This window comes from Cervus canadensis, chromosome 1 (assembly GCF_019320065.1).
Source record: "Cervus canadensis isolate Bull #8, Minnesota chromosome 1, ASM1932006v1, whole genome shotgun sequence".
Taxonomy (NCBI): domain Eukaryota; kingdom Metazoa; phylum Chordata; class Mammalia; order Artiodactyla; family Cervidae; genus Cervus; species Cervus canadensis.
In genome coordinates this window covers 15,207,858-15,234,323 of record NC_057386.1, presented here as the reverse complement: position 1 = coordinate 15,234,323, position 26,466 = coordinate 15,207,858, and the positions used below count along the sequence as shown (strand labels likewise).

General features: G+C 37.9%; 2 protein-coding genes across 6 annotated transcripts in view; one reads left to right on the top strand and one right to left on the bottom strand.

The window, feature by feature from the left end:
- LOC122436850 (translation initiation factor IF-2-like) overlaps window positions 1-9,907 on the bottom strand; it is a 47,895-nt gene extending 37,988 nt beyond the window's left edge. Inside the window, exon 1 of the mRNA XM_043461462.1 lies at window positions 9,820-9,907. Coding sequence (XP_043317397.1) covers window positions 9,820-9,907 — 88 coding nt within the window. The remainder of the gene's footprint in view (window positions 1-9,819) is intronic.
- TANC2 (tetratricopeptide repeat, ankyrin repeat and coiled-coil containing 2) overlaps window positions 1-26,466 on the top strand; it is a 371,222-nt gene that overhangs the window by 7,604 nt on the left and 337,152 nt on the right. The gene's annotated exons all lie outside the window — the stretch shown is intronic.

Sequence of the window (26,466 nt, the reverse complement as noted above, 5' to 3'; positions counted from 1 at the left end):
TAATTCATTGACTATTTTTCTTTAACATGACTCACTTTTTATCTTAGGTTTATCCTTGGTTGTCATAATATACACAACCTAATAAGTTTGTGCTAGTTGTAAATTAAAAACTAGTTTATCATGAAGACATCTTGCCTTTAGAAAGGCCACTCATATGCAACTTTGGTTCCAGATTGGATTGTTTTGTATTTTTAAGTAAATGAACTTTATAATGGTACCTCTTCTTCTTTAGATAATGTTATTCTGTTTTTCCTTTGGATGTATCCAGTAGCCATTTATTGAGTGAGTGAGTGAGTGAAAGTTGCTCCGTCGTGTTCAACTCTTTGTGACCCCGTGAACTTAGTCCATGGAATTCTCCAGGCCAGAATACTGGAGTGTGTAGCCTTTCCCTTCTCCAGGGGATCTTCACAACCCAGGGATCCAATCCAGGTCTCCCACATTGCAAGTGGATTCTTTACCAACTGAGCTACAAGGGAAGCCCAAGAATACTGAAGTGGATAGCCAATCCCTTCTCCAGCAGATCTTCCCGACCCGGGAATCGAACCGGGGTCTCCTGCATTGCAGGCGGATTCTTTACCAACTGAGCTATGTGGGAAGCCATTTATTAGTTGTCAACAAATGTTAATTTGTCATTAATTACAGTAGATAACTGGTATCTCCTTCCCCCACCTTCTATTTTAAAAAAAAAAATTCCAAAAGTATTCCTCTGTTTGCAACCACGGAAATAAACAAACCAGGGATGAAGGAAGAAAAAAAATATTTTCCTCTCCTCCACTTTTACCCTTGTGGTAACCAGCATTAACTAACATTTCAAGTTTTTTTTTTTTTATCATCTTTCTCTTTGCTCAGAAACCATTAAGCATGTGTGAAAGTGAAAAAGTGAAAGTTGCTCAGTCGTGTCCGACTCTTTGTGACCCCATGAACTATATAGTCCATGGAATTCCCCAGGCCAGCATACAGGAGTGGGTAGCCATTCCCTTCTCCAGGGGATCTTCCCAACCCAGGTCTCCCGCATTGCAGGTGGATTCTTTACCATCTGAGCCACCAGGGAAGCCCAAGCATATATATATGTATATAAACACATATATAGGCTTTTTGTAACTTGCTTTATTCATTTAAGAATATATCATGGCTAGCTCCAGCTTAGTAAATGAAACTCTAATTAATATTATAAAGCTGAATAACATTGCATAGCATATGACACCATAATTTAGTTTGTTTTTCTCCACCTGATGGATATTGTTTTCCTCTTTTTGCTATTATAAACATTAAGCCACTCTTATTCATGACTAGACAAGCAAACATTCTAAATAAAATATTAGCAGAATAAATCCAGCAGTGCATGTAAAATAGATACATCATGATCCAGTAGAATTTATTCCAGGGAAGCAAAGCTACTTAAATATTAACATTTTTTATATTAATGAAGTTAAAGATAAAAAGTATATGAGTATCTCTCTCTTTTGGGGTGAGTTGGGGGACTTTGTATTGTGTTTATATAAAACAGCAAAAGGAGATGCCTGCCCATTCGGACAGTAGTCTAAGTTTTGTACAATTCTTTGATCCTCAAAGTTAATAGACAAAAACCATTTTTCTGGAGTCTTTAGGAGGACTGTGTAGGACCTGGACCTTGACTCTGACCTTAGCCTCACTACCAGCTTTTGATTGCCAGAGTCTAGTCCTCTTGACAGTATGGAAATAAGCATACTTCTAGAGACTGGGATGGATGATATGGATGAATGCCTGTCCAATTTAGGGCTGGCACTTTTTAAGACCTTTTATTTGATTACTTTTGGGCTTAATGACCACCTTGTTGACCTCTGTTCAGGTGCTCATTGTCTTGGAAACGTTGGCCTAAATTTTTCTGAGGGTTTTCTTGTTGTGCTTGTTGGCAGAATATGTGTTCCTTAGGATCTATTTTTCTTGAAGTCATTTCTAGGACTGGTCATATATGATATTTTTCTTGGATTTGGCCACATCTCTATTGCTAGCTGCAACTCTGGGAGTGTTGGAGACTGGAAAAAAGAGACCTTGACTATCTTAATAGGTGCCGAAAAACATTTGATAACATTTTGGAGTAATTTCCTCAGAGTGTGTGTGGCATAATTTCTGAATGCTTGCTTAGGTGAAGATGCCTTTCTTTTCTCTTGATCAGTTAAAGTGTATCTTGACTGGACATAGTGTTTTTGGATCATAATCATTTTTCCCCCTATATAATGTAGATTGCTTATTACCACTGTCTTTAAGCTTCTTGTGCAATAGATAAGTCTGATGCTAGTCTGATTCTCCTTTCAAGTATCAGTAACTCATTCTTTATCTTCTACACAAAAAGTCTTGCCACATTTATGTGCGCTGAGATGATCAGATCTAATCTCATCATGTACTTTATCATTTTTATACTATGAGAAACCCAATAATGCCAGTTCATCTCTGATTTTATGGAGTCTATTTCCTATCTATATAGGTCTGTATTTCTCTCTTTCTCCCTTCAGTTTTTCTCTTCCTCTCTTCTTATTCTTTAATCTTTAGTGATAGTAAAATAATTTTGATCATTCTGAGTTAATAATTTCAGGTACACCTTGTACCTTTCAAAATGTAGTCTCAAATATTTTTTTTATTTCAGTGAAATTTTTTTTTAAATTATTGTTTTTACTATATGTTCTGTTCCTTGCTTTGATCTTCTTCAGGAGTTCCTGTCAGTTGTATGTTCAGTCTTCTTTGCCATCTTCAATATTTGTCACTTTTTCTCAGATCTTTTTAGTCTATTTTTTGAGTTTAATTTTTTTCTCTTTTTTACTTTCTGTTTTTCTTAAGGGGCTATCTTTTTATTTACTCTTATTTTCATTTCTGGAATATGTCTTTCCTTTTATTTTTAATTTTTACTCGAGTCATGGCTCATTTTGAGTTTTTATAATTCTTGTATTTGTTGTTCTTTAATGTCTTATGTCATTTTCCTAAGGTCTTTTCTCATTCTGAAATAGCAGGTTTTAATTTTGATCTGTTATGTGGGTATGTCTTTGCAGCACACTTTTGTTGTCTGCAATGATGTTATTCTGCTTCATATTCTCTTTCTTTTTTTTTTTTTTTGGTTGCACTGGGTCTTCATTGCTGTGTGCCCAGGCTTTCTCTAGTTGTGAAAGGTGAAGCTACTCTCTAGTTTTGGTTCATGGGCTTCTCATTGTGGTGGCTTCTCTTATTGCAGAGCTTGGCCTTCAATAATTGCAGCATGACGTCTCGGTAGCTGTGACTTGCTGGCCCTGGGGTGCAAGGGCTTCAGTAGTTGTGGATCAGGGGCTCATTAGTTGTGGCTCGTGGGCCCTAGAGCATGCCGGCTTCAGTAGTTGCAGCATGCAGACTTAGTTGTGGCACATGGGCTTAGTTGTTCCACGACACATGGAATCTTTCCGGATGAGGGCTTAAACCCGTGTCCCCTGCATTGGCAGGCGGATTCTTACCCACTGTGCCACCAAGAAAGTCCCTATGTTCTCTTCTTATAACAACTTTATGTGGGATTGACCTTGATACATTTCTGTGACTCATTTTTACTTGAAATTAATTACACGAATCTTTTAGAGTGTGACTGGGCTCAGGAAAGGGTCTAACTTTTCTGAGCTTTTTATTCTGTTGTTTTTGTGTGGTGTTTAAAAATATGGGGGCTTGCTTTCTGAGATTTCTTGAAATCTTCTAGAGGAGATTCTCCTCTAGTAGTTCTGAACCTTCTCTTTCCTTCATTTCTCTTGCCTGATCTCAAACTCCACCCCTTTATGATCATGAAGCCCTTCTCTGTGCCTTCTGGCTCTTACTGTCCATCATCTGCAAAACTTCCCTTTTATCTTTAACTTTTTCTCTAAACAGCACTATCTTTGTTCTCTAACTGAAACTTACCTTTTGCCTGAGGGCACTTACTTCTCTTGGCAAGTTCTAAAGTGGTGGTTCCTTCTAGTGAGGTGGGTTAAGTATTCTGTTTGCTTTCTCATAGTTGCTTCTAGACTTCTGGGTTCACTGCTAGTCTCCTGCTACTCCATTTATAATTGTGGTGATTTCAGTATTCATATAGATGATCCTTCTGATTTTCTGGTCTCTTGACATTCTCTTCTTCACTGATCCTGTCTTCTCTCTCAGCCATTCACTCTATTGCACACTCTATGCAGATATTTTTAAAGTCTCAGTGCATCTGCATTAACTGGGGAGCTTTGGCAAACCAGAGGTGCCTAGGACTAACTCCCAGAGATTCTGATTTGCCTGGTCTGAGGTGTGGCCTGAGATAAGGTTTTTGACAGTTTTCCATGGTGACTTTAATGCACACTCAGGATTGAGAGTTGCTGTCCTAGAACTCGCTATCTCTCAAAATTACAACTTTCTATACTATCAGTTTCTGGCATTTTACTCTCCAACTACCACTTCTATTTTTTCAGGCTCATTTCTTTTATTGCCCAGCAACCTTAATTCGTTGATCTCACAGGGACCTTTTAATTTACCACCTTTTCACTCTTCCTCAATGCATTCATGTCCTCAGTTTTTTCATTTTTACCCTCAAACTAGCTGAATTCCCATACTGCATCATTACAGTTGATCTCCTCCATCTGCCTCAACCCTCTTGATTTGACCTTTCTTCTTTGGTGGTTCTTGCCTGGTTAAAACTAACTCTACCAGGAATTTCCCTGATGGTCCAAGTGGTTAAGACTCTATGCCTCCAAAGCAGGGGGTGTGGGCTCAATCTCTGGTCCGGGAGAACTGAGATCCAGCATGCTGCATGACATGGCCAAAAATTTTTTTTTAATTCAAAAAGTTTAAAACCAGCTCTACCTGTTGTACTCCCATACAATTGTAGTTGAATGTGGCTGGAGCAGAATGACTGTTGACTTTCAATTCTTGGCCAGTACCAAATAACTTTAAATTCCTTGCTTAGTGCTGCCAAGCTCGCCTACTGTATTACTGTCATTCTTCCATACTCCCATTCACTTAGATGATCCTATCTTTCCCTTGTACTCAAATTTTCCACATTCCACTTTTTGTCTTCTCTTTCAGCTAATGACTTCTTTGCTTTCTATTTTACTGAGAAAACAGAAGAAGTCTTCCCACCACCTGCATCTTCACCAGTGTTACTGTGAATTGTCTTTTCCTCTCTTGAAGGCCATTCCCACTGAGCTCGTCCATTAGAGCTCACCCCTTCTTGCCTTCTCAAAGACATTTTTCCTGTAATTCTTGTCTGTCTCTCCTTTTCTGGATCACTGGCAACAGAATAAAACCATTGTAATTTCTTTCATCTTAAAGAAACCTTCTTTTAACATTACTACTTCTTCCAGCGACTTCCTCATTTCTTATCTCATTTATACCAGACTCTGCAGAAACAGTTGTCTTTGTTCACCGTATCAAACTCTCCTTTCTACAGCTTTATTGAGTTATTACCCACATTTAACAAAATTCACCTCTTGTAACAGCATAATTCAATGATTATTACACATCACCATCATCCAGTTTTACAGTATATCTCTCACCCCCCCAAAATTTCTTTGAGCCTATTTGCATCCAGTCTCCATTCCCAGCCCTATCCCTAGGCAACAGAAAGGTCTGCTTTCTGTTTCTATAAATTGGCTGTTGGACATTCATATAAGTAGAATCACACAATATGTAGTTTTTTTTTATACTATTCAGTCTTTTGCTTCTATCTTTTCATCCAGCATAACGTTTTTGAGATTAATCTATGTTGCGCATGTATCAGTACTTTTATTTTCATTGCTGAATATTACTATTTTTTGTATAGACATACTACATTTTGTTTATCCATTCACCAAATAATAGACTTTCTGATTTTTTTTCTGGTTTTTGTTTATCATGAACAATGCAGCTATAAACATTTGGGTACAAACTTTTTTTTTTTTTAATGATTCACAGATGTTCTTTTTGCTTTTGAATATTTATTTATTTTGGCTGTGCTGGGTCTTCACTGCTGCACGTGGGCTTTATCTAGTTGCGGCAAGTGGGGGCTACTCTCTAGTTGTGGTGTGCAGACTTCTCATTGCATTGGCTTCTCTTATTGTGGGGCATGGCCTCTAGAGTGTTTGGGCTTCAGTAGTTGTGGCTCATGGACTTAGTTGCCACTTGGCATGTGGAATCTTCCTGGACCAGGGATAGAACCTATATCCCCTGCATTGGTAGGTGGCTTCTTAACCACTGGATCACCAGGGAAGTCCCTGAGTACAAACTTTGAGTGTGGTTGTATGTTTAATTTCTCTTAGATAAATTCCTAGAAGTGGAATTGCTGGGTTTCTGATCCATTTTAAGTTAATTTTGTATGTGGTGGATTTAAGCTTATTTTTCTGTGTATGGCTATTGAGTTGCCCCAATAACATTTGTTGGAAAGATTATTCTTTCTTCCTTTAAGTTGTCTTGGCACAATAAAAAATCAATACCTAGGGCATAAAAAGGGATTATCAACCTCCTTTGGCTATCTTGACACCTGGAACTTGCTATTAAATCCCCACATAGTCCATTAGTCCATTGCTTGCTCCAAACAGGACTACAACCTCTTGGGGATACTGACTCTTCCTGTTCACTTGTCACTGAGATGGCTACTATGACTGGCAGTGCTGCACATTGAATCTTGTTTGGCAGTGGCAGCAGAGCTGCTGGTTTTCATGACCTTCCCACCATGGTTGAAGGCTGCTTGTTGCAGACAGCAGTTCTTTTTGGGAAGAAAGAGAATTCAGTTCAGTTCAGTCGCTCAGTTGTGTCTGACTCTTTGCGACCCCATGAACCGCAGCATGCCAGGCCTCCCCGTCCATCACCAACTGCCGGAGTCTATCCAAACCCATGTCCATTGAGTTGGTGATGCCATCCAACCATCCCGTCCTCTGTCATCCCCTTCTCCTCCTGCCCTCAATCTTTCCCAGCATCAGGGTCTTCTGAAATGAGTTAGCTCTTTGCATCAGGTGGCCAAAGGTGAACACCCAGGACTGATCTCCTTTAGGGTGGACTGGTTGGATCTCCTTGATGTCCAAGGGACTCTCAAGAGTCTTCTACAACACTACAGTTCAAAAGCGTCAATTCTTCAGCTCTCAGCTTTCTTTATGGTCCAACTGTCACATCCATACATCACTACTGGAAAAGCCATAGCCTTGACTAGAAGGACCTTTGTTGACAAAGTAGGGTCTCTGCTTTTTAATATGCTGCCTAGGTTGGTCATAACGTTTCTTCCAAGGAGTAAGCATCTTTTAATTTCATGGCTGTAGTCACCATCTGCAGTGATTTTGGAGCCCCCAAAAACAAAGTCAGCCACTGTTTCCCCATCTATTTCCCATGAAGTGATAGGATCGGATGCCATGATCTTAGTTTTCTGAATGTTGAGCTTTAAGCCAACTTTTTCACTCTCCTCTTTCACTTTCCTCAAGAGGCTCTTTAGTTCTTCTTCACTTTCTGCCATAAGGGTGGTGTCATCTGCATATCTGAGGTTATTGGTATTTCTCCCAGCAATCTTGATTCCAGCTTGTGCTTCCTCCAGCCCAGCGTTTCTCATTATGTACTCTGCATATAAGTTAAATAAGCAGGGTGACAATATACAGCCTTGACGTTCTCCTATCCCTATTTGGAACCAGTCTGTTGGTCCATGTCCAGTTCTAACTGTTGCTTCCTGACCTGTGTATAGGTTTCTCAAGAGGCAGGTCAGATGGTCTGGTGTTCCCATCTTCCCTGGTGGCTCAGACGGTAAAGCGTTTGCCTGCAGTGTGGGAGACCAGGGTTCAATCCCTGGGTTGGGAAGATCCCCTGGAGAAGAAAATGGCAACCCACTCCAGTACTCTTGCCTGGAAAAGTCCATGGACTGAAGAGCCTGGTAGGCTACAGTCCATGGGGTCGCAGTAGAGTTGGACACGACTGAGCGACTTCACTTTCTTTCTTTTCAGAATTTTCCACAGTTTATTGTGATCCACACAGTCAAAGGCTTTGGCATAGTCAATAAAGCAGAAATAGATGTTTTCTGAAACTCTCTTGCTTTTTCGATGATCCAACAGATGTTGGCAATTTGATCTCTGGTTCCTCTGCCTTTTCTAAAACCAGCTTGGACATCTGGAAGTTCACGGTTCACATATTGCTGAAGCCTGGCCTGGATAATTTTGAGCATTACTTGTGTGTCAGATGAGTGCAGTTGTGTGATAGCTTGAGCATTCTTTGGCATTGCCTTTCTTTGTGATTGGAATGAAAACTGACCTTTTCCAGAAAGAGAGTAACCACAGGCAAAAACATGCCGCAGGCTTGCTTTGCTGTAATCATATGCTTTTAGTTGATTTCCAGAGTGCTTAAAAATCAAGATCTCCATTCTCTTTTGAACCCGTTCCAACGAGGCATATTCTCCCACCATTTCGCTGAAACTGCTTATTACGATCATCAGTGGCTTTCACATGGCTTAATCCATTGGTGGTTTTTTAGTCTCTATCTTGCTTGAGGTATCAGCACCATTTGATACAATTGATTACTCTCCAGTTCTTATGAGATGGATGAAACTGGAGCCTATTATACAGAGTGAAGTAAGCCAGAAAGATACAGAACATTACAGCATACTAACACATATATATGGAATTTAGAAAGATGGTAATGATAACCCTATATGCAAAACAGAAAAAGAGACACAGATGTACAGAACAGACTTTTGGACTCTGTGGGAGAAGGCGAGGGTGGGATGTTTCGAGAGAACAGCATCGAAACATGTATATTATCTATAGTGAAACAGATCACCAGCCCAGGTTGGATGCATGAGACAAGTGCTCGGGCCTGGTGCACTAGGAAGACCCAGAGGGATCGGGTAGAGAGGGAGGTGGGAGGGGGGATCGGGATGGGGAATACATGTAACTCCATGGCTGATTCATGTCAATGTATGACAGAACCCACTAGAATATTGTAAAGTAATTAGCCTCCAACTAATAAAAATAAATGAAAAAAAAAATTGATTACTCTCCCCTGGGAAGGCTTTGGCTTCCAAGATGCCACTAACTCTTGGATATTCTGTGTTATGGATGCTCCATCTTAGTGAATTTCTTTCACTGACTCCTCCTCATCTTCCCAACCTAGAAGTTTAGTGTTTTAGGAATTTTCTCTCTCTTGAGAGTTTGGCTTCCCTTTTTGCTCTCTCAAGTGATGCCCTCTTCCTTTCCGTCTTTATATAACTCTCATATCACTGGATCTAGACATGGAGTAGATAGTCTTTTTATTCCCCTTTTCAGCATTCAAATCATTCTTCTCACTTTCTTAAAGTTATCTAGCTTTGATTCTCATGTCATCAGATTTTATTTGCTACCACCCCTTATTATTGCCATTGACTGTATCTCCTGTTTCATTCCCTACAATGACTTCTGAAGCTCACTACAGAGTAAGGCCAGACTTCACAAGCTAAGGGCATAGCCCTCTATAAGACTGCTCTCACTTCAGACACTAGCTGCATGTGTCTCCCTCAGTTCTCATGAACTGGCTACATATTTGAGAGTTCCTAATACTGCCTCAGATTTGATAATTCAGTAGAACAATTTATAGAACTCAGGGAAGTACTGTATTTATGGTTGTAGTTTTACTGTAACAAAAACGATATAAAGCAGAACAAGCCAAAGGAAGGGACACATAGGGCAAGGTCTAAGAGGCTCTCGAATGTGATGCGTCTGAAACAGGATATGTCACCCTCCTGGCATATCAGTGTGTTGTAGTACAGAGAGTTGCCAACCAAGGAAACTCATCTGAGCTTCAATGTACGCAGTTTTTATTAGGGTTTCAGTAGTAGTCATGATTGATTTAATCATTGACCTCTTTTAATTTCAACCTTCAGCCCTAACTTACCTTTGTGAAGATCAGACTGATACCGTGTGGCACAAAGCCTCAACCCTCTGATCATACGGTTGGTCTTCTTGGGGCAGCCAGTGCCCATCCTGAGTCAGTACCCTCTAACTTCCATCTAATTTCTCTGTTCCATTTTGTAGCTCACCCTTCAAGAGTTGTCCATATGCTCTTTCCAGTTTTTTTCCTTCTCTTCTTTTTTCAGTTTTGAAATGAAAATATACAAGAAAGTTGGAAGAACGGTACAAAACAATGTCCTTCATGTATGTTCACCAGTTGTTAACGTGGGCGTTATTCTACCTGTGTACATTTTTTTTTTCTGAATAATTTGAGGGTAGGTTGTAGTCATGTGTTTACATCTAAAGACTATAGTATTTGTTTCTTTAGAATAAGGACATTCTCATCTATCTCCTATAATTTTTGAAATCAGAAAATTTAGTGTTGATATAATACTTTTATCTAATCCACAGTCCATGGTCAAATATTCTCTCTTCACCCAGTGTGTCCTTATAGCATCCCCCTCACCCTACCACTGTCTGGGATTCATTCCGGTGTCATGCCTTGCATTTTGCTGTTGGTTTAGTCTTTAACCTGGAGCAGTTCCTCAGCCTCTCTCATGTTTCTTGGCATGGACGCTTTTGAAAGAGTAGAGGCAGGTATCTTGTAGACTGTATCTCAGTTTGGTTTGTCTGTTTCCTTAGATTATATATTTGCAGGGCAGGAATACCGTATAGTGATGTATCCTTCTCAGTGCCTCGGAGGCATGTAATTCTGATTTGACCCATTATTGGTAATGTTCACTTTGATTACTTGGTTAAAGTGGAGTCCACTGGGTTTCTTCACTGTAAAGTTACTATTTTCTTTTTTGTAGTATATAAGTAATTTGTTGGAAGGTATTTTGAAATTATGTAAATCTCTTGTTGCTCATCAAAATTTTACCTACCAGTTTTAGCATCATTAATAATTCTCACTGGAATTAATTATTACTCGGTTGGTTGCCAAATGAGAGTAACGCAGCCTCTTTGTCTGTACTTATTAGTTGATCTTCTGTTATGACAGAGCCAGCCAAACCTCCCTGCCTCTATTCCTTGAATTACAGTATGAGCTTATGGGTTCCTACTTTATTTAGCAGGTTATGATCTATTCCTATCATTTATTTTGCTGTTCAAACTGTTCCAGGTTTTCCCAGTGGATCCAGCTTCAGGCTGGCTCCTTTGTTATGTGTCCTTATCATTATTATTATTGCTTCCTTATTTTTTTTTGGAACAACATGATATCTGGTCTCCTATTTTGCTTTCCTACCCCAGCAGCAGAATCAAATGCTTCTCAATATGAAACCTTAGATTCCTTTTTTTTCTTCTTCTAATTGAGGTATTATTTATAAGCAGAGATATGAACATTCAGTTTAATAGATTTTGGCAGCTGTGTACATCTGAATAAGTATAATCACAGACAAGATGTAGAATATTTCTGGCTTTGAAGTTTACTCATAATGTCTTTCTGTCCAGTCCTCCTGCCCCACAACTGAGAGGCAGCACTTTTTTAAACTCCTTCTACCATAGATTAGTTTTCCTTACACTTCTACTTCATGTACTTGGAATCATACATTCAGTGTTTTTTGGTTTGACTTCTGTCACAGTCTGAGTCCAGTCATGAGAGACAAACTATATAGTAATTTGAGCATCAAACATTTAATATAAATAATTATTGACTATAACAGAGAAATGCAGTAATGAGGCATTGGATAGTAAGAAGTAAAGAATGTGTGTGTGTTAGTCTCTTAGTCGTGTCCGACCCTTTGCGACCCCACAGACTGCAGCCTGCCAGGCTCCCCCATCCATGGAATTCTCTAGGCAAGAATACTGCAGTGGGTTGCCATTTCCTTCTCTGAGAAGTAAAGAATGTAGGAATATTAATAGCTGTACGGAGAGGCCACTACTCCAGGGTAGAGTACTCTCCCCAGCTGCCAGCTGACATCCAGACCTTGTTGAAAATTTCTCTACTGAATGGTGGAGAAATTTCTGTGACACCACACTGGCAGAACTTTCTGGAAGTCTCCCCTTTCAGAACTCACTGAAAATTCACCCCGCCAAGGAAGGCTATACAAGGGAGAGTCTCACCAAAGGTAGTTCACTATAAAACCAGCAGAGGGAGGGTCTTGGGAGGTGGTGCAGGTCCTGGGTCCTCGTGGCCACTGTGCAGTCCACAAGCCGAACCCCGGAGAAGCTGTAGGACAGCGCGGGCGCCTCATGCTAGAGAAGGTGCCAGTGCCGTGGGAACCGGGTCCTGGAGAAGCCGCGCACACCGTCCGGGCCTGCTGAGCAAGCACGCTGGGATCCAGAAACAGAATGCTTTCCTCCCCAAGTTTTTACTACAGCTTCTACTGACAAAGCTTCACATTGTGCCAGCTGGCAAAGGAAAAAAATATTTAAAGGCCTCAGATCCATTTCCACAGAGCAGGCAAAAAAAAAAGATGAATTTGGAACTGAGAGGCACAATTGGATTATTAGTGCAGGTTACATTTTCTTACTTCTTTGGAATCTTTTAAATTTTTGACCGTATGCTAGGCATCTTGTCTAAAAGAATAGTAGAGACGAAGTGATACTATTTACCTCCAGAGAAGAGCTTATGCTACCTCTGTTTAGGAAGTAGATTGGAAGGCTGAGTTGTTCTGATTTATCTTTGACCTGTGGCTGGGCCTTGTTGTAGCTGAGTTTGTTTTAGTTCGCTGTTTGCTTCAAATGTATTGAGGGTGGTGTCAGCACTGATTTTTGTCCAGAGGGCTTGGTATCTGACCACTGGGGTTTTCAGAGATCTCTTGAGCTTTACAGTTGTGCCCCCAGCTTTTTGAGATGAGTAATATTTCTCTCTGTTTTATAGCCTTGGCTGCCAAATGTTTTTGCTTTGTCTTTCCTGTCTTTGTTCTCAAAATTTAGCATATACATGCATATTTTATCTTTCTTATAGGGAAAGTATTTGCATACTATAATACTCATGTTTTGCTTATTTTTTTTTTACTTAGCATATGATAAAATCATTTTATATTTCTTCATAGAGAACTTTATTCTTTATTATTATTTTTTTGATCAGTTGTATATAGTACTCCATGGTGTATATATTTATCAGTGGTTTCTTTAGTCAGGCTCCCATGTTTGGATATGTATGTGGTTCCCATTATGTTGCAGTAAGAAATTATACTGTAATGAAAAATCTTTATGTATTTTCACATCCTTGGAGTATATTCTCTCTCCAACCCTTTCCAAACAGAATTTTGCCCTCAGTATTCCAGTGCAGCTTCTCTTATTGAGGACTTCAGTGACCTCCATGTGGCTAAATACAGTAAACAATTCTAAGTCCTCATCTCATATGAACTCAGGCTGCACTCACTCCCGTGATAGTCTCACTCAGTCTTATGTCTTTATTTACTATCTACATGTTGATAACTCCCAGATGTCTGTATCTAATCCAGATTTCTTTCCCAGATTCCAGACTCATATATCCAACTGCTTACTTGACATTTCTACTTGAGTGTCTTATACATATCTCAAGCACGTTTGTCTGGAATTAACTTTTCATTGTTACTTCTGAGAAGTAAAGAATGTAGGAATATTAATAGCTGTACGGAGAGGCCACTACTCCAGGGTAGAGTACTCTCCCCAGCTGCCAGCTGACATCCAGACCTTGTTGAAAATTTCTCTACTGAATGGTGGAGAAATTTCTGTGACACCACACTGGCAGAACTTTCTGGAAGTCTCCCCTTCAGAACTCACTGAAAATTCACCCCGCCAAGGAAGGCTATACAAGGGAGAGTCTCACCAAAGGTAGTTCACTATAAAACCAGCAGAGGGAGAGTCTTGGGAGGTGGTGCAGGTCCTGGGTCCTCGTGGCCACTGTGCAGTCCACAAGCCGAACCCCGGAGAAGCTGTAGGACAGCTTCCATCCCCCACCCCCAAGCCCCATCTATTCAACCTGTAGTCTTTTCCACCTTGCTGATGGCGGCTCCATCCTTCTACTTGTTCAGAACGTTGAGTCATCCCTGATTTCTCCCTTCCATTCCCGGTATCCAATCTGTCAGGAGTTCCCTTGGCTATACTTTCAAAACATCTGGAATCTGGCCACTACTGACCACCTCCACCAGGTCTGAGCTATTAATCATAATAATGCTTACCTGGATTACTGTACCCAGCCTTCTAACTGGTTGCTTCTACAGTTTCTTTTCAAAACGGCAGCCAGAGTGATCTTTTAAAAATATGTCAGATCATGATTCTTCTTTAGTATCTGCCCTCTGACTTCCCACCTTACTCATAATATAAGTTAAAGTTCTTCCAGGGGTTAATAAGGCCTAGACATGGTGGCTCAAGTCGTTTCTGTGATCTCATCTATGTTCCTAACCCCTCTCCTGCCTGCTGATCCCTTGTGCTCAAGGTACACAGGCCTTCTTACTGTTCCTTAAATAAGCCCAAGCATCTTTCTGGCTTAATGACCTTTGCCTTTGCAGTACTATTTCTGCTGCCTAGAATTTTGTGCCCCTTGCATAGCTTGCTTCATCATCCTCTTTGGGTTTTTGCTCATCTCTTTACAGTTGCAACCCTCTGACTTCTCTTTCCCTCAACCCCCCAGTATTCTTGTCATTGTTGCCTGCTTTTTTTACCCCCTTGAAGAGTATCATGTTGTGACATATACTATATACAAGTTACTTATTTATATAAATATTTATCAAGATCCTGAGCTCACTAAAGGGATTGCTGACTGGTTCCTTGCTATATTCTCAGCACTTGAAATAGTGTTTGTCATGTAGCAGATAATCAGTAATTGTTGAATGAGTAATATTGAATGAATGAATTAGTCCTGTCGGGAGCTCAGAGCTCTTTAAATGTTAAGCTTAAATCATTTTTTTCAACATACAGTGGTTCTCAAACTTTAGCCTGCCTCATGGTCAGAAGAAGGAAAAACTGAAATTTCCATTTACTATAGAAGTACAACTAGAATAATTATTTAAATATTATAAATGTATGAGAAGATTATCAGAAAAAAAATGGTAGAAAAAAATAGGATTTTATAGGGCTTTCCTGGTGGCTCACTCTGAAGAATCTGCCGATGCAGGAGACACGGGTTCGATTCTTGGTCCAGGAAGATCCCACGTGCTGTGAAGCAGCTAAGCCCCTGCACTACATCTATTGAGCCTGTGCTCTAGAGCTTGGGGAACCGCAGCTGCTGAAGCCCTGGAGCCTGTGCTCCACAACAAGAGAAGCCACTGCGATAAAAAGCCCATGCACTACAATTAGTACCTCCTGCTCGCTGAAACTAGAGAAAAGCTTGTGTAGCGATTTAAGACTCAGCACAGCCAATAAATAAATAGAAGTAAGAAAAATAGGATTTTAATAGATCTTGCAGGACTCAAAGTGAAGGAAAGGGGTATTAGAGGGGGACGAGGATAATTTGTAGAGAATATAATTTAAAGAGTAAATAGAATAAATATGTTGCTTAGGTGGCAGGAAGGGATCTGACAGGGTGTAGGTGAGTGGGGTTTAAAGTTGTTAGTAGGTGAACTTTGTTCTTTTTTGTGGGGGTGGTATTCTTTACAGACTTTAAAAAAAGATTTAAAAAATTTTAAATTGTAAGATAATTGCTTTACAATAAATATTGTGTTGGTTTTTTGCCATACTAAACTTTGTTCTTAAAGCTTATGTCTCTCTTTACCCCTAATTTTATTTTCTGACTCTGTCTTGATCTGTCTTCACACTTTGTCTGCTTCTTTCCCTGATTGTAGAATTGCCTATCTATTCTGACTGTCTTGCTTTATATTACATTACATACTCTTCTATATTCTGATTCAGAAAATTATCTTGGTAGTATTGTCCTTTGGCTGCGTGTGTTCATGCAGTCGCTTCAGTCGTGTCCAACTCTTTGTGACCCTATGGACTGTAGCCCGCCAGGCTCCTCTGTCCATGGGATTCTCAAAGCAAAAATACTGGAGTGAGTTGCCGTGCCCTCCTCCAGGGGATCTTCTCCACCCAGAGATTAAACCTGAGTCTCTTATGTCTCATGGATTGGCAGGTGGGTTCTTTACCACTAATTTGTAATTTATTTCATTATTTTAAGGTAAGAGCTCTGTTTTTTTTTTTTAGACAAACTAATTTTTTTCTTAGTCTTTATCTGTGATTAAGTCTCCTTTAAAATCTTTACTCTATCTAAAATAGAATTCTTAGTTCTAGTTGTATTTACTTCCTGCTCCATCCCTCTTATCTGAGCCTTTATTTTCTAATTTCTTACAGCTGTCTCAGGTTCGTATAGATTCCATAGCATCTAGGATTTGCACGTTGTGGTGTGGATGTGCTGTAAATATTAGTGAATGAACTTATAAGCTATAATAATAGAATTTCTACCCAGTTGCATTTTTTTCTTCTACCTTATCAGGGATACCTTTCTTGATTAAAGCCATTCATTCTCTGAGCCTATATTGATGGAATGTTTATCTTAATGAGTACATTATAATACCCCATTTTTAATAACTGGGTGGTGTGATATATACGTGTATGTGTGTGTTAGTTGACATCCTACTGTTGAATTGCTTTACTGATGAATAATTTAACATATTCTGCTAAATGGGAAGTTTTGTGGAATAATTGTTTTTACCTATCTTTTGGATGGATTCTTTGCCTGGAGCTTATATACACTACGTTAGAATGTGACAGCTTCATGTGATGGAAGCCCAAGTAGAGTGATTTAAACAAATAGTTTGTTTTATTTTTTTCCCTTTGGGTAACAGGAAATATGGATATAGGCAGTCCAGGGTTTATGGCATTCCCACCATGCCATCAAGAACACTGGATCTTTCTGTGTTTCTTCCCTGCTATCCTGGGAGGGTGGCTTTTGCACTGTGGATTGCAAGATGGCTGTTTCCTCCCCAGACATCTTAGGTTTTTTTCTTTTTTTTTCCTTCTATTTTTTTAGTAGCAAAACAGTAGTTTTCTTTCAGTCCTTGCTCCTAAGCCACATGCTTTTGTCTTATTGGTTACCACTGGGTCACATGGCTGCTGTAGGTAGGGAGTCTGGGAAGTTTGATATTTTAGGCATTACAGATGAGTAATCCAAAATTAGTGTTCTGTTAGCAAGGAAGGAAGTTAGAATTTGGGGAAGGCCACTTTAGCAGTTGGTGGGTGGTATGCAGTCACACAACTCTCCATTCCTTAAAGCAGCCTTGCAAGTTAGATGGTGTGTTGTTTGTTGCAGAGTAGAAACTGGGAGTCAGAGAGGCTGAGCAATTTTTTCAGAGTCATATAGCAAGTAATTGATAGAGTCAGGCTATGAATATATGTAAATCTCTCTCCAGTGACCATGCTCTTTCCATTACATGAGCTCTTTATATTGTCCTTTTAGCAGTCTTAAGTAAAGATTTTGTACAAATAGTATTTAAGATATCTTAATAAAATGTGATTTTTTTTTAGACTAGTTTGTTCCAGTTTAAAAAATTATAGTGAACACCAGAGGGTTTCTGATGCTTGATCTTCTGGATATGTAAAACTGATGAGATTCTTGTTATGTCAGAATCAAGATAAATTGTGAATGCTTTGAATAACTTTTTTGAGGTTCAGATAGAGAATTATCACGAGGACTGTGCCTGACTCTTCAAATTACCCTAGGCATAATAATATTTAATAATCTGAGGATTGTCAGAAAGTGAATCATTTCGTGTTTGTTTTTTGTTTTTTTTTACTGAGTTCATTAGTGTTCTGTGATTTATAATCACCAAAACACCTAAATACTATTGCAGTTGACCCTTGAACAACATGGGTTTGAACTGCACGGATCTACTTGTACTTGGATTTTTTTCCCAGTAGTAGATACACATCAGAAGTTGGTTGAATCTTTGGATGAGGAGCTGTTGATACAGTGGAGCTTCCTAGGTGGAGGGCTGACTATAAGTTATAGGTGGATTTTCGACTGCTCCAAAGTTGTTCAAGGGTCAGTTGTATTTCTTAGCATATCTGACCAAAAAACCTAATATGTCAAACCATAAAATGTCCCCAGTCTTATATTGATCAGTGTCCTCAAATTGGCAAAATAGTACCCATTTTGTTTTATATCCTTTAAATTTTTTATTTGCAAATATTGTTACTTCATATACCTGTTTGGACTGCATCTTTTTTCCCTTTGTAATCTTACTGGTAACTAATTAAAATGTGTTTGTGTAACTTACTTATAAAGATGTCAAAGAGCTTATAATAAGATATGTATAGGTGGATATATGACAACAAGTAGAAATTGTTAATTGGGAGAAAAGCCTAAATTCTCTTCTTCTCCACTCTCCTCGTCTGCCAGAATTCAAATCTGGGCCTCAAGATTTATAATTTGGTTGGGGAAGAAGGTTTGTCTTAAGGAATAGTGGGAATTTCCTTATCTTTCCCAGTGGGGAATCTTTGAATGTCAGAATAATTAAACTTATCCATTCAGAAAATATTTATTGAATTTTATATGCCAGACATGCTAAAGACATCTTAAAACATTTTCTCATAGTATATAGGGAGGAAGTGATTACAGGCACAGGTTTGGGAGTTTGACAGATCTGAGTTCACTTGTTTTATTTGCTGGGTGTGTAATTTGTGGCAAGGTATTTGATCCTTGGAAGCCTCAGTTTTTTCATCCTATAAGATGAAAAGATAAGACTCATTTCATAGGATTTTGTGGTGAAATGAATGCAACTAGAATGCTTTGCCCAGTTTCTCATTTCATAGGATTTTGTGGTGAAATGAATGCACCTAAAATGCTTTGCCCAGTTTCTGGCTAAGTGAGCATTTCAATAATTATCTGCTGAAGTGATGATGATGAAGATGTAGTAGGGAGTAAATACAGTGGAGGGAAAGGGGGCGCGTGAGATGGGGACAGGATACTAAAACGTAGAAATAAGAGAAATAACATGATTAGAAAAGCATATTAGGAAGATTGCACATCCTCCGTGGTTTATATAGTCAACATAGTAAATCTCTACTAAATATAATCTTTTTGATTGACCCGTGGTATTTCTGCTTGATGAGAACAATAATTTTTCTTGCAAGTAAGGGACAACTCTCTGGGAAATCAGATTACTTTAGTCTCAGAATGTCTTAGACTGGACCTACTTTCTTGCTTTAATTGCTTTTTTGTAGATTTTCTTCAGCTTTCCTCATACTATACTTACACTTAAGCTTCCCCTATATAATAATGAGGTATTTTTCTGGTTGTATGTTGAGAACAGCAATGGTGTTCATGTGTAAGAATGAATTTTTGAAGTTTAAATGCAGTTGATGTACAGTGAGTTTGTGTATTAAGTTGTAATAACAATTACCCTGGGTTGTAGCCCTAAATAGGCAAGTCAGGATTTGGGAGGAAAATAAGGGAATATTTTTTAATGATGTACAATTTGGGCTACATAACTAGGGCAAATATAAGAAGACAGTCCTTAATATGACTTAAATACCCCACATTTACATATGCAGCACTCAGGGGCAGCTCTGAAGTTCTTTTCAAAAGACAAAACCAGTGGCAGCTCACACTTCTTCAGCATGCCCAGGAACTGAACATAGAGGCAGAAAGAATCAAGGTTCTCTACATCCTTCATGATGGAGAAAAGAAGACGTGGTTTTTATGTAAACTTTCCCTGGAAATTTATCTCAGAGAAGCTATGAAAAATTATTTTACTTATGCGGAAGTCTACTCTGGGAAGGTGCCATTTTTAAAAACTTCATTTCTTTGTTATGGCTGTGCTGGGTTTTTGTTGCTGTGTGCGGGCTTTCTCTAGCTGGCGCAAGTGAGGGCTACTCTTAGTTGCGATGTGCAGGCTTCTCATTGCAGTGGTTTCTCTTCTGGTGGTGCACAGGCTCTAGGCACAGAGGCTTCAATAGTTTGTGGTGCACAGGCTTAGTTGCCCTGCCACATGTGGAATCTTCCCAGACCAGGGACTGAACTCATGTCCCCTGTGTTGGCAGGCGGATTCCTATCCACTGTACCACCAGGGAAGTGCCTGTGACATTTTTAAAAGGAAGAAATAGGCAGCTAGTGTAGGAAGCATGTTATAAATCAAGAATTAAGGGGTTTAGAAAAGTGATGATCAGAAGATATGGGGAAAATTGATGATGGTTTATATCCCCAATTAATTCTGATTTTCGTTTGACACTTTATTGTTCATCGATCACTTCGTAGGTGCCAGACTGTGCCAAGTGCTTTTTACTTGCTGTAGTTCCCTTAATTTCCACAACAGATGATTGGAAGGGTGCTTTTCTGTTACTAGGTATAATTTGCAAGGTGGGAAATGGAGGCTTTGAAAGGCTGGTTTGATCATGCTCACCCAACTAGTAGCTGATGAGGGGAATGTCCCCCAGTCACGGATCTTGCCATTACACTATTATAATTATGTCTCTTACTTGGTTTTTTTTTTTTTTACTTGTTTTGTATGATGATTCAGGATAGATATTGGGAAACGTGATTTCTATTACTGGTTCTGACTTGGCGAAATTTCTGGGAAAATTGAGCCATCTGCTTTGCATCGTCTTCTGAGCCTTCTTCTCATCAAACTTGGCCTCCCTTCTGGTATCTCTGCTTCCTGTGTCTGTCAGTTTCAGAAACCAGAGGCTGGTACTGGCATTATCCATAAATGTTTGAAACAGACAGCTGGGGATAGGATAGAAGCCAAATAAAGGGATATATAGCATTTTTGAAATTTTGAAAATGATCCGATTTGATCAGTTTGTTTGACTGTATCCATATTTCATAATGAAATCATGGAAAAGCTTGCCTTGACAGACAGATAACCTGATCAGAGTAGTTAATTTCTTACTACAACTAATCATCATTATTGTTATCCCTGCATTAACTGTTTTGGTCAACAAAAGTTACTATTCTTGTGGGTAACTTATTTTGATCCTCTTAGTGATAACATAGCTATTGTATTAATTGCTTTCAAGACTGAGTTCACTGACAGTTTTTGGTTTTAGGTTATCATAGAGTCTGAGACCATCCAGTCATTGCTTGTGAAGTAAATTATTTCCCAATTAATGTATTGATATAGATGGATTTCTGTTCTTACAAGTCCTATTAATGTTTTGTCACTAATAAGAATGTTTAACTTTGATTACAAAGTGTCTTGTGTAAACTGTCTTAGAAACCATCCTTAGGTCTAATAACCATGCTTTATGAAGACAGTGGTTTTTGTGATTGTATTTTTAAGATAGGGGATATGATGAGATAATGTTACTTAGACTTTTTTCTTTATGTTTTAGCCCCTAAAAAATGGTCAGTAAGCCAACAGAATAATTTTGTGTTAATTCATTAGGATTATTTTCATCCACTATCTGAAAGGTGGGTAGATAAGCACGTAAAGTTTTTTGTACTACTAGGCATTTTGTGAATACCTCTATCACTGAGTTTTATAATAAGCCATTTATAAGGTTTCTTATTCACCTATCAGCTCTAAGTTTCTTGAGGGCAGGATAGTGGTACTATCCTAGTTCAGCATTGTGCTGGGCACATATTAATAGACACTTAAGAAATGTTTTCTTAATCCTGTCAGTAATCTCTCCCTCTTGTAAATTCCATTACATTTTGTATTTCTCTTGTGATACCTCACACTTTCTATTTTTCATTTTGCTTGGGTTCACTTTTTCTTAATTCTGTTTACCAGAATGGATGCTCCTTTTAGGCAGGAACTGTTCTTAACCTTTGAAAAATTTCCTTCTGTTCAAGGCCTTATACTCAACTCATTCATAATAAACGTTGAATAAATAGATCAAAAAACATTTTCTTTAAATAACTTATTTCTAGGTTAAAATTTCTAGTAAAATTTATTACTAGGTTAAGATTGGAGGCAGTTTTGCCATCTGTATTTTTCATTTTTTAGAAGCAGAGGAGCTTTCTTAAGTGCAAGAATATAATTTGTAAAGAATTTTAGTTACCCTATGTTACTAAAATAAAGTTTTGCTGCGTGTTTATGTGTTTTGGTTGTTTCTTGATGTTATTTATAAGAATGCTTAGTGCCTGAACTTTGTCTCTAAAATAGAAGTTTAATTTTAACTTCACAGGCATGCTGGACTGGTTCATTATATGGTTTGGAGAAACCAAGGGAAAGCAAACGATGCAGGAAGTGGTAGTGGCAGTTCTGTAAATACTCCACATTTCACTTGACCTTTTACTGACCTGGTGACAAAACACTTCTGTAATGTAACTTTAAACTATTTTATGAGAAAATGGGTGTATTGAGAAGGATCTAAGCTTTAAAAAATGATTTTGGAATTTGCAGGGTATATATTCCATTGGGTATGCACTGAAACATTGTAGGTTGGTGAGATATCTGAGAGGTAGCCAGCTTGGAAGGCAAAGATTTTCTAGAGTGCTCTCTCATCTGTCACCCTTTGAGATCTTACCTGCTCTTTAGAGGCATCACAGAAAATTTATGCTGACTTAATGAATAATTTAAAAATCTGTACTGACATCAATATTGAATAAATACTTTGGGGGTGATGAAAATGTTTTGGAACTTGACAGAGATGGTGAATTTACTATGGATCACACTGGTTTTTGTTTATTGTTTTTTAAAAATTATACAAATATATTTAATAAAAACTTCACATTTATCTTCCTTTCAACATTGTACTCATCTCCTGTGGAAATCACTGTAAAGTTTTATGTATCTTCTCTCACAAGTTTTACTCCACAGTTTTAAATTGATGTGTATATCTAGTACAGGTCAATACAGCTCATAGTTTTTAAAATTATAAGTCTATACTGAACACATTGCTCTGAGACTTGCTGTTTTGCACTTAAAGCTTGGAGAATTTTTAACCTTAGAATAGATGTACTGCATACCATTTAAACTATATATAGTGTTCCATCATTCATAGTATTTCATATGAATACTATGAAATTTGGTCATTTCCCTTTTAATGGATCATCCCTTCCCTTCTGCCTCCCTCGTTCTCTTATAAAAAAAATTAATAAACTTTATGATTTAGAGCAGTTTTGGATTCATAGCAGAATTAAGAAGAAAATACAGAGTTCCTGTGTACCCCTGTCCCCATATACATACAACATTCCCCGTAGTCAATATCCTGCATTTCAGTGGTCCATTTGTTAAAATTGATGAACCTACATTGACACATCATTATCACCCAAAGTCCATGGTTTATATTAGGGTTCATCCTTGTATATATTCTGTGGGTTTTGACAAGTGTATAATGACATATATCTACCATTATAATATCATACAGAATAGTTTCACTGCCCTAAAAATCCTCTACTTTGCCTGTTCATCCCTCCCTCCTCTTCAGCTCCAAGCAACCACTAATGTTTTTAGTATTCATAGATTTTCCTTTTGCAGAATGTCATGCAATTGGAATACTATAGTATGTAGTCTTTTTAGATTGGCTGCTTTCACTTTTTTAATATGCACTTAAGTTTCCTCTATGTCTTCTCATAACTTGATAGCTCACTTCTTTTTCATGTTGGATGATATTCCAGTACCTGGATACTATAGTTTATTTATTCACTCACCTGCTTAAGGACATCTTGGTTGTTTCCAAGTGTGGATAGTTATAAATAAAGCTGCTATAAACTCCCACGTTGTCCTTTACTTTTCATATGCTGCTAGAGTGAGCATCCTTGTGTGGCCATTACAGTAAGATGATTGAGCGTAAGATGGAGCATATTATCAGTTTCTCCTCTTGCTTGAGAAGCTAATTGCCCTGCATTCCTTCCTGTGCCCTCAAATCTTGAATGAGATTGCATAATTTGAAGCTCTTCAGTGCAGTTCAGAATTGATCTGTTAGGGAAATTATCAGTTTATCTGTGGACAGAACTCAGGTAATTCTGTTCAGTCCAAGACTTCTCTGGATATAACTTGTTCAAAAAAGTTCTAGAAGACATTTTATGGTTGTTGTATATTGTAGTGGATACTCTAGATTTCCCTTAGTTCTTCCCATCTCTGTATTTTCACTCCTTTATCTTTGATTAGTTATAAGTACTTCCAAAGTTATTTCATGGAATGTGTCTGAGACATTTTGCAATTTACCTATTCAATGGAAACCATTCTTGATAATATACTGGTCATTCTACATGCCTTTCAGAGATGAAAAACATGCAGCTTCCAGATGCTGGGCAAATGATTCTTCTTTCTTGTATTGATTTTGTCCTTTTATTGTTTATCTTTTTTTAATGTAGAGTTTTTCAAAAGTTCCAGTTTATGCAGCTGGATTTATTTTTTTAACTAGTATTCTCATGGTTCACATTATTACATCTGTCATTGGTTATTTCCTTTTCCTGTAATAGTTATGTGCATACTCTTTTGAGCTCTTCTTTCCTCTCTTTCTCTTTTAGATTATGAGTCCATTTTTTTGGAACCTGTTATGCCTTTAAACAAATATTTGCTAAATGCCTTTTATGTACCAGCTTCTGTGTCAGGTGCTAGGTTTTCAGTGGTGACCTTGCTGATACGGAAAATTTAAAGGGAATTCTGTGATTATTTAGCCCAAATGGTACAGAAGTGCTTAGGAGTTAATTTAATTACATTATTATATAAATATTTAAATGAAGGAGTCATATTCTGCTCCTTTTTGAGTAACAGAGTAAGAAAAGGGCTTTAAATGTGCAGGAGGGATGAACATTGAAAATGAAAATTGATTACCCACTAATAGAATAGTTCAAAAAGGTATTGAGATATAGGATATTGAGCTTCCAGCCTTGATGGAACATTAGGATGAGAATAGTCATTAGTTCCTGAATGGTGTAGACCAGGTGTCACAAACATAAAAGCTTAGGGGCCATGTAGATAACATAAGGCCTGAATCAGTTATAAGACAATTATAAATTATTGGGATTCTATGAATGTTGTTTGTTATTCTTCTGCCAGAGAGTCACTTGCCAGGAATTTATTTGATTTCTCCTGAGAGTTAACATTAAAAAAGAAAAAATTGGATCTAAAACTTGGAAAAGTAGAATGAAATTTAGCCATATATTACTGTCATAAATCCAATTAGATCAAACTGTCATTTTCCACTTTGCTTCAATTTTGTAGTTTCTATATTAATATTTTATTACAATAAATTTTCTAGTGGTGTATTAAATAAGAAAGTCATTTTTATCAAAATGTAGCAATGAGATGGATAATTAGCCTTAAATAAGTATTTTATGTTTCATTTCATTCTTTATACATTTTAGTCAATTTTTATAAAGTGTTTTAGGACTAGCAAAGACAAAAAACCTCTGTACTTCAAAAAGTGATTATAATTGTAACTAATTTCACTCATCAGTTTTTCTTAACTTTAGAATGTTGTCTTGGTTTATTTTTAGGTATAAAATTTTTACTTTTTTTGACTCCTAGTTTTAGTAAATTTTAAGTAGTAATTTTTCTGCTAATAATAACCTATGCCTGTATGTTTGTTTTCCTTTTGCAACTTTGAAGAACTGTACATAGTAGTAAGGTCTGAGTTAGGCCAAAGTTGAAGTATGACTAGAATTTCTTGGTTTTTCTTCAGATAAAAATTTGAACTTGCCCAGAATTCATATACCCTTCTCTGACACACAGTCACCTTAGTCTTTCTTCTAGTTAGTTCATAACCTGTTTTTGTCTATTGAAGTTATATTAGTCCCTTTACCAAGTTAATAATATAATGAATCAAGTCTTTGCTCAGTTTTTCATTGATTTATTTACTAATTTAAGAAGTGTTGAAAGCCTACTATGAGCTGGGCATTGAGTATAAAAAGGGTAAGATGAGGTTGCTCTACATGGGTTTGCTTTGAACAGTGATATACAAACTGAAGAAATTAATTGATTAATTCAGTAAGTATTTGGTACCTACTGTTTACCAGGTATTATTCTTCAGTTATGGGCTTATCACAGTGAGTTAAATAAGCAGCTTTCATGACCTCTTGAAGCTTATATTCTAGTAGGGGAACAGGTAATAAACAGGTTATAATATATCATTTAGAGATAAATATTTGAAGAAAAATAAAGGTTAGAAAGAGATGGATGAGAGCTTTGGAGCATACATCATTCCACATAGTTGCTCCCCTTGAGTTAAAGGAGGTGGTCTTTTGTACCCCTGTACTAATGAGTCATTGGTGGCTCTCATCAGTACTGAGCAGTTCTCTGCCAGTAACTCCTGAGGAGACGTACGTGCTGATCCTATAATGAGGATCTGGGTGGGACATCATGATGTCCACTGAAGCAGGATCTCTTTTCTCCCCCCACCCCCAAATGAGTTGTATCAAAATTTTTCTTTATGCGTTGGCAAAGACTAACGCCAACCTGTAGCAGTACTTATATGGAATTTTTAATTTGTATCACTGTATTTGGAAATTTTGTTTCAGCTCTTTTAAACGGACTTATTAAGTGTTTCTTATTTAAGAAGAGATGCTGAGGAGGACAGCCCATATTTGAACATCAGATACAGCCTTAAGCATTTATTAGCAATGTAGCTGTGAACATGCGATTTCACTTTTCTTTATTTCAGCCTCCTTTTAAAAATGAAGCAGATACTCCCTGTGTTAAGGAGGTTTTGATGAGGACTAAATTAGATCATGAAAGTGAAGAAAATTAGATCATATATATGTATATAATAGTTTGCATAATATATTTTCTCACTTGTATACACACAGAAAATCTGATACATAATTGTTCTCATC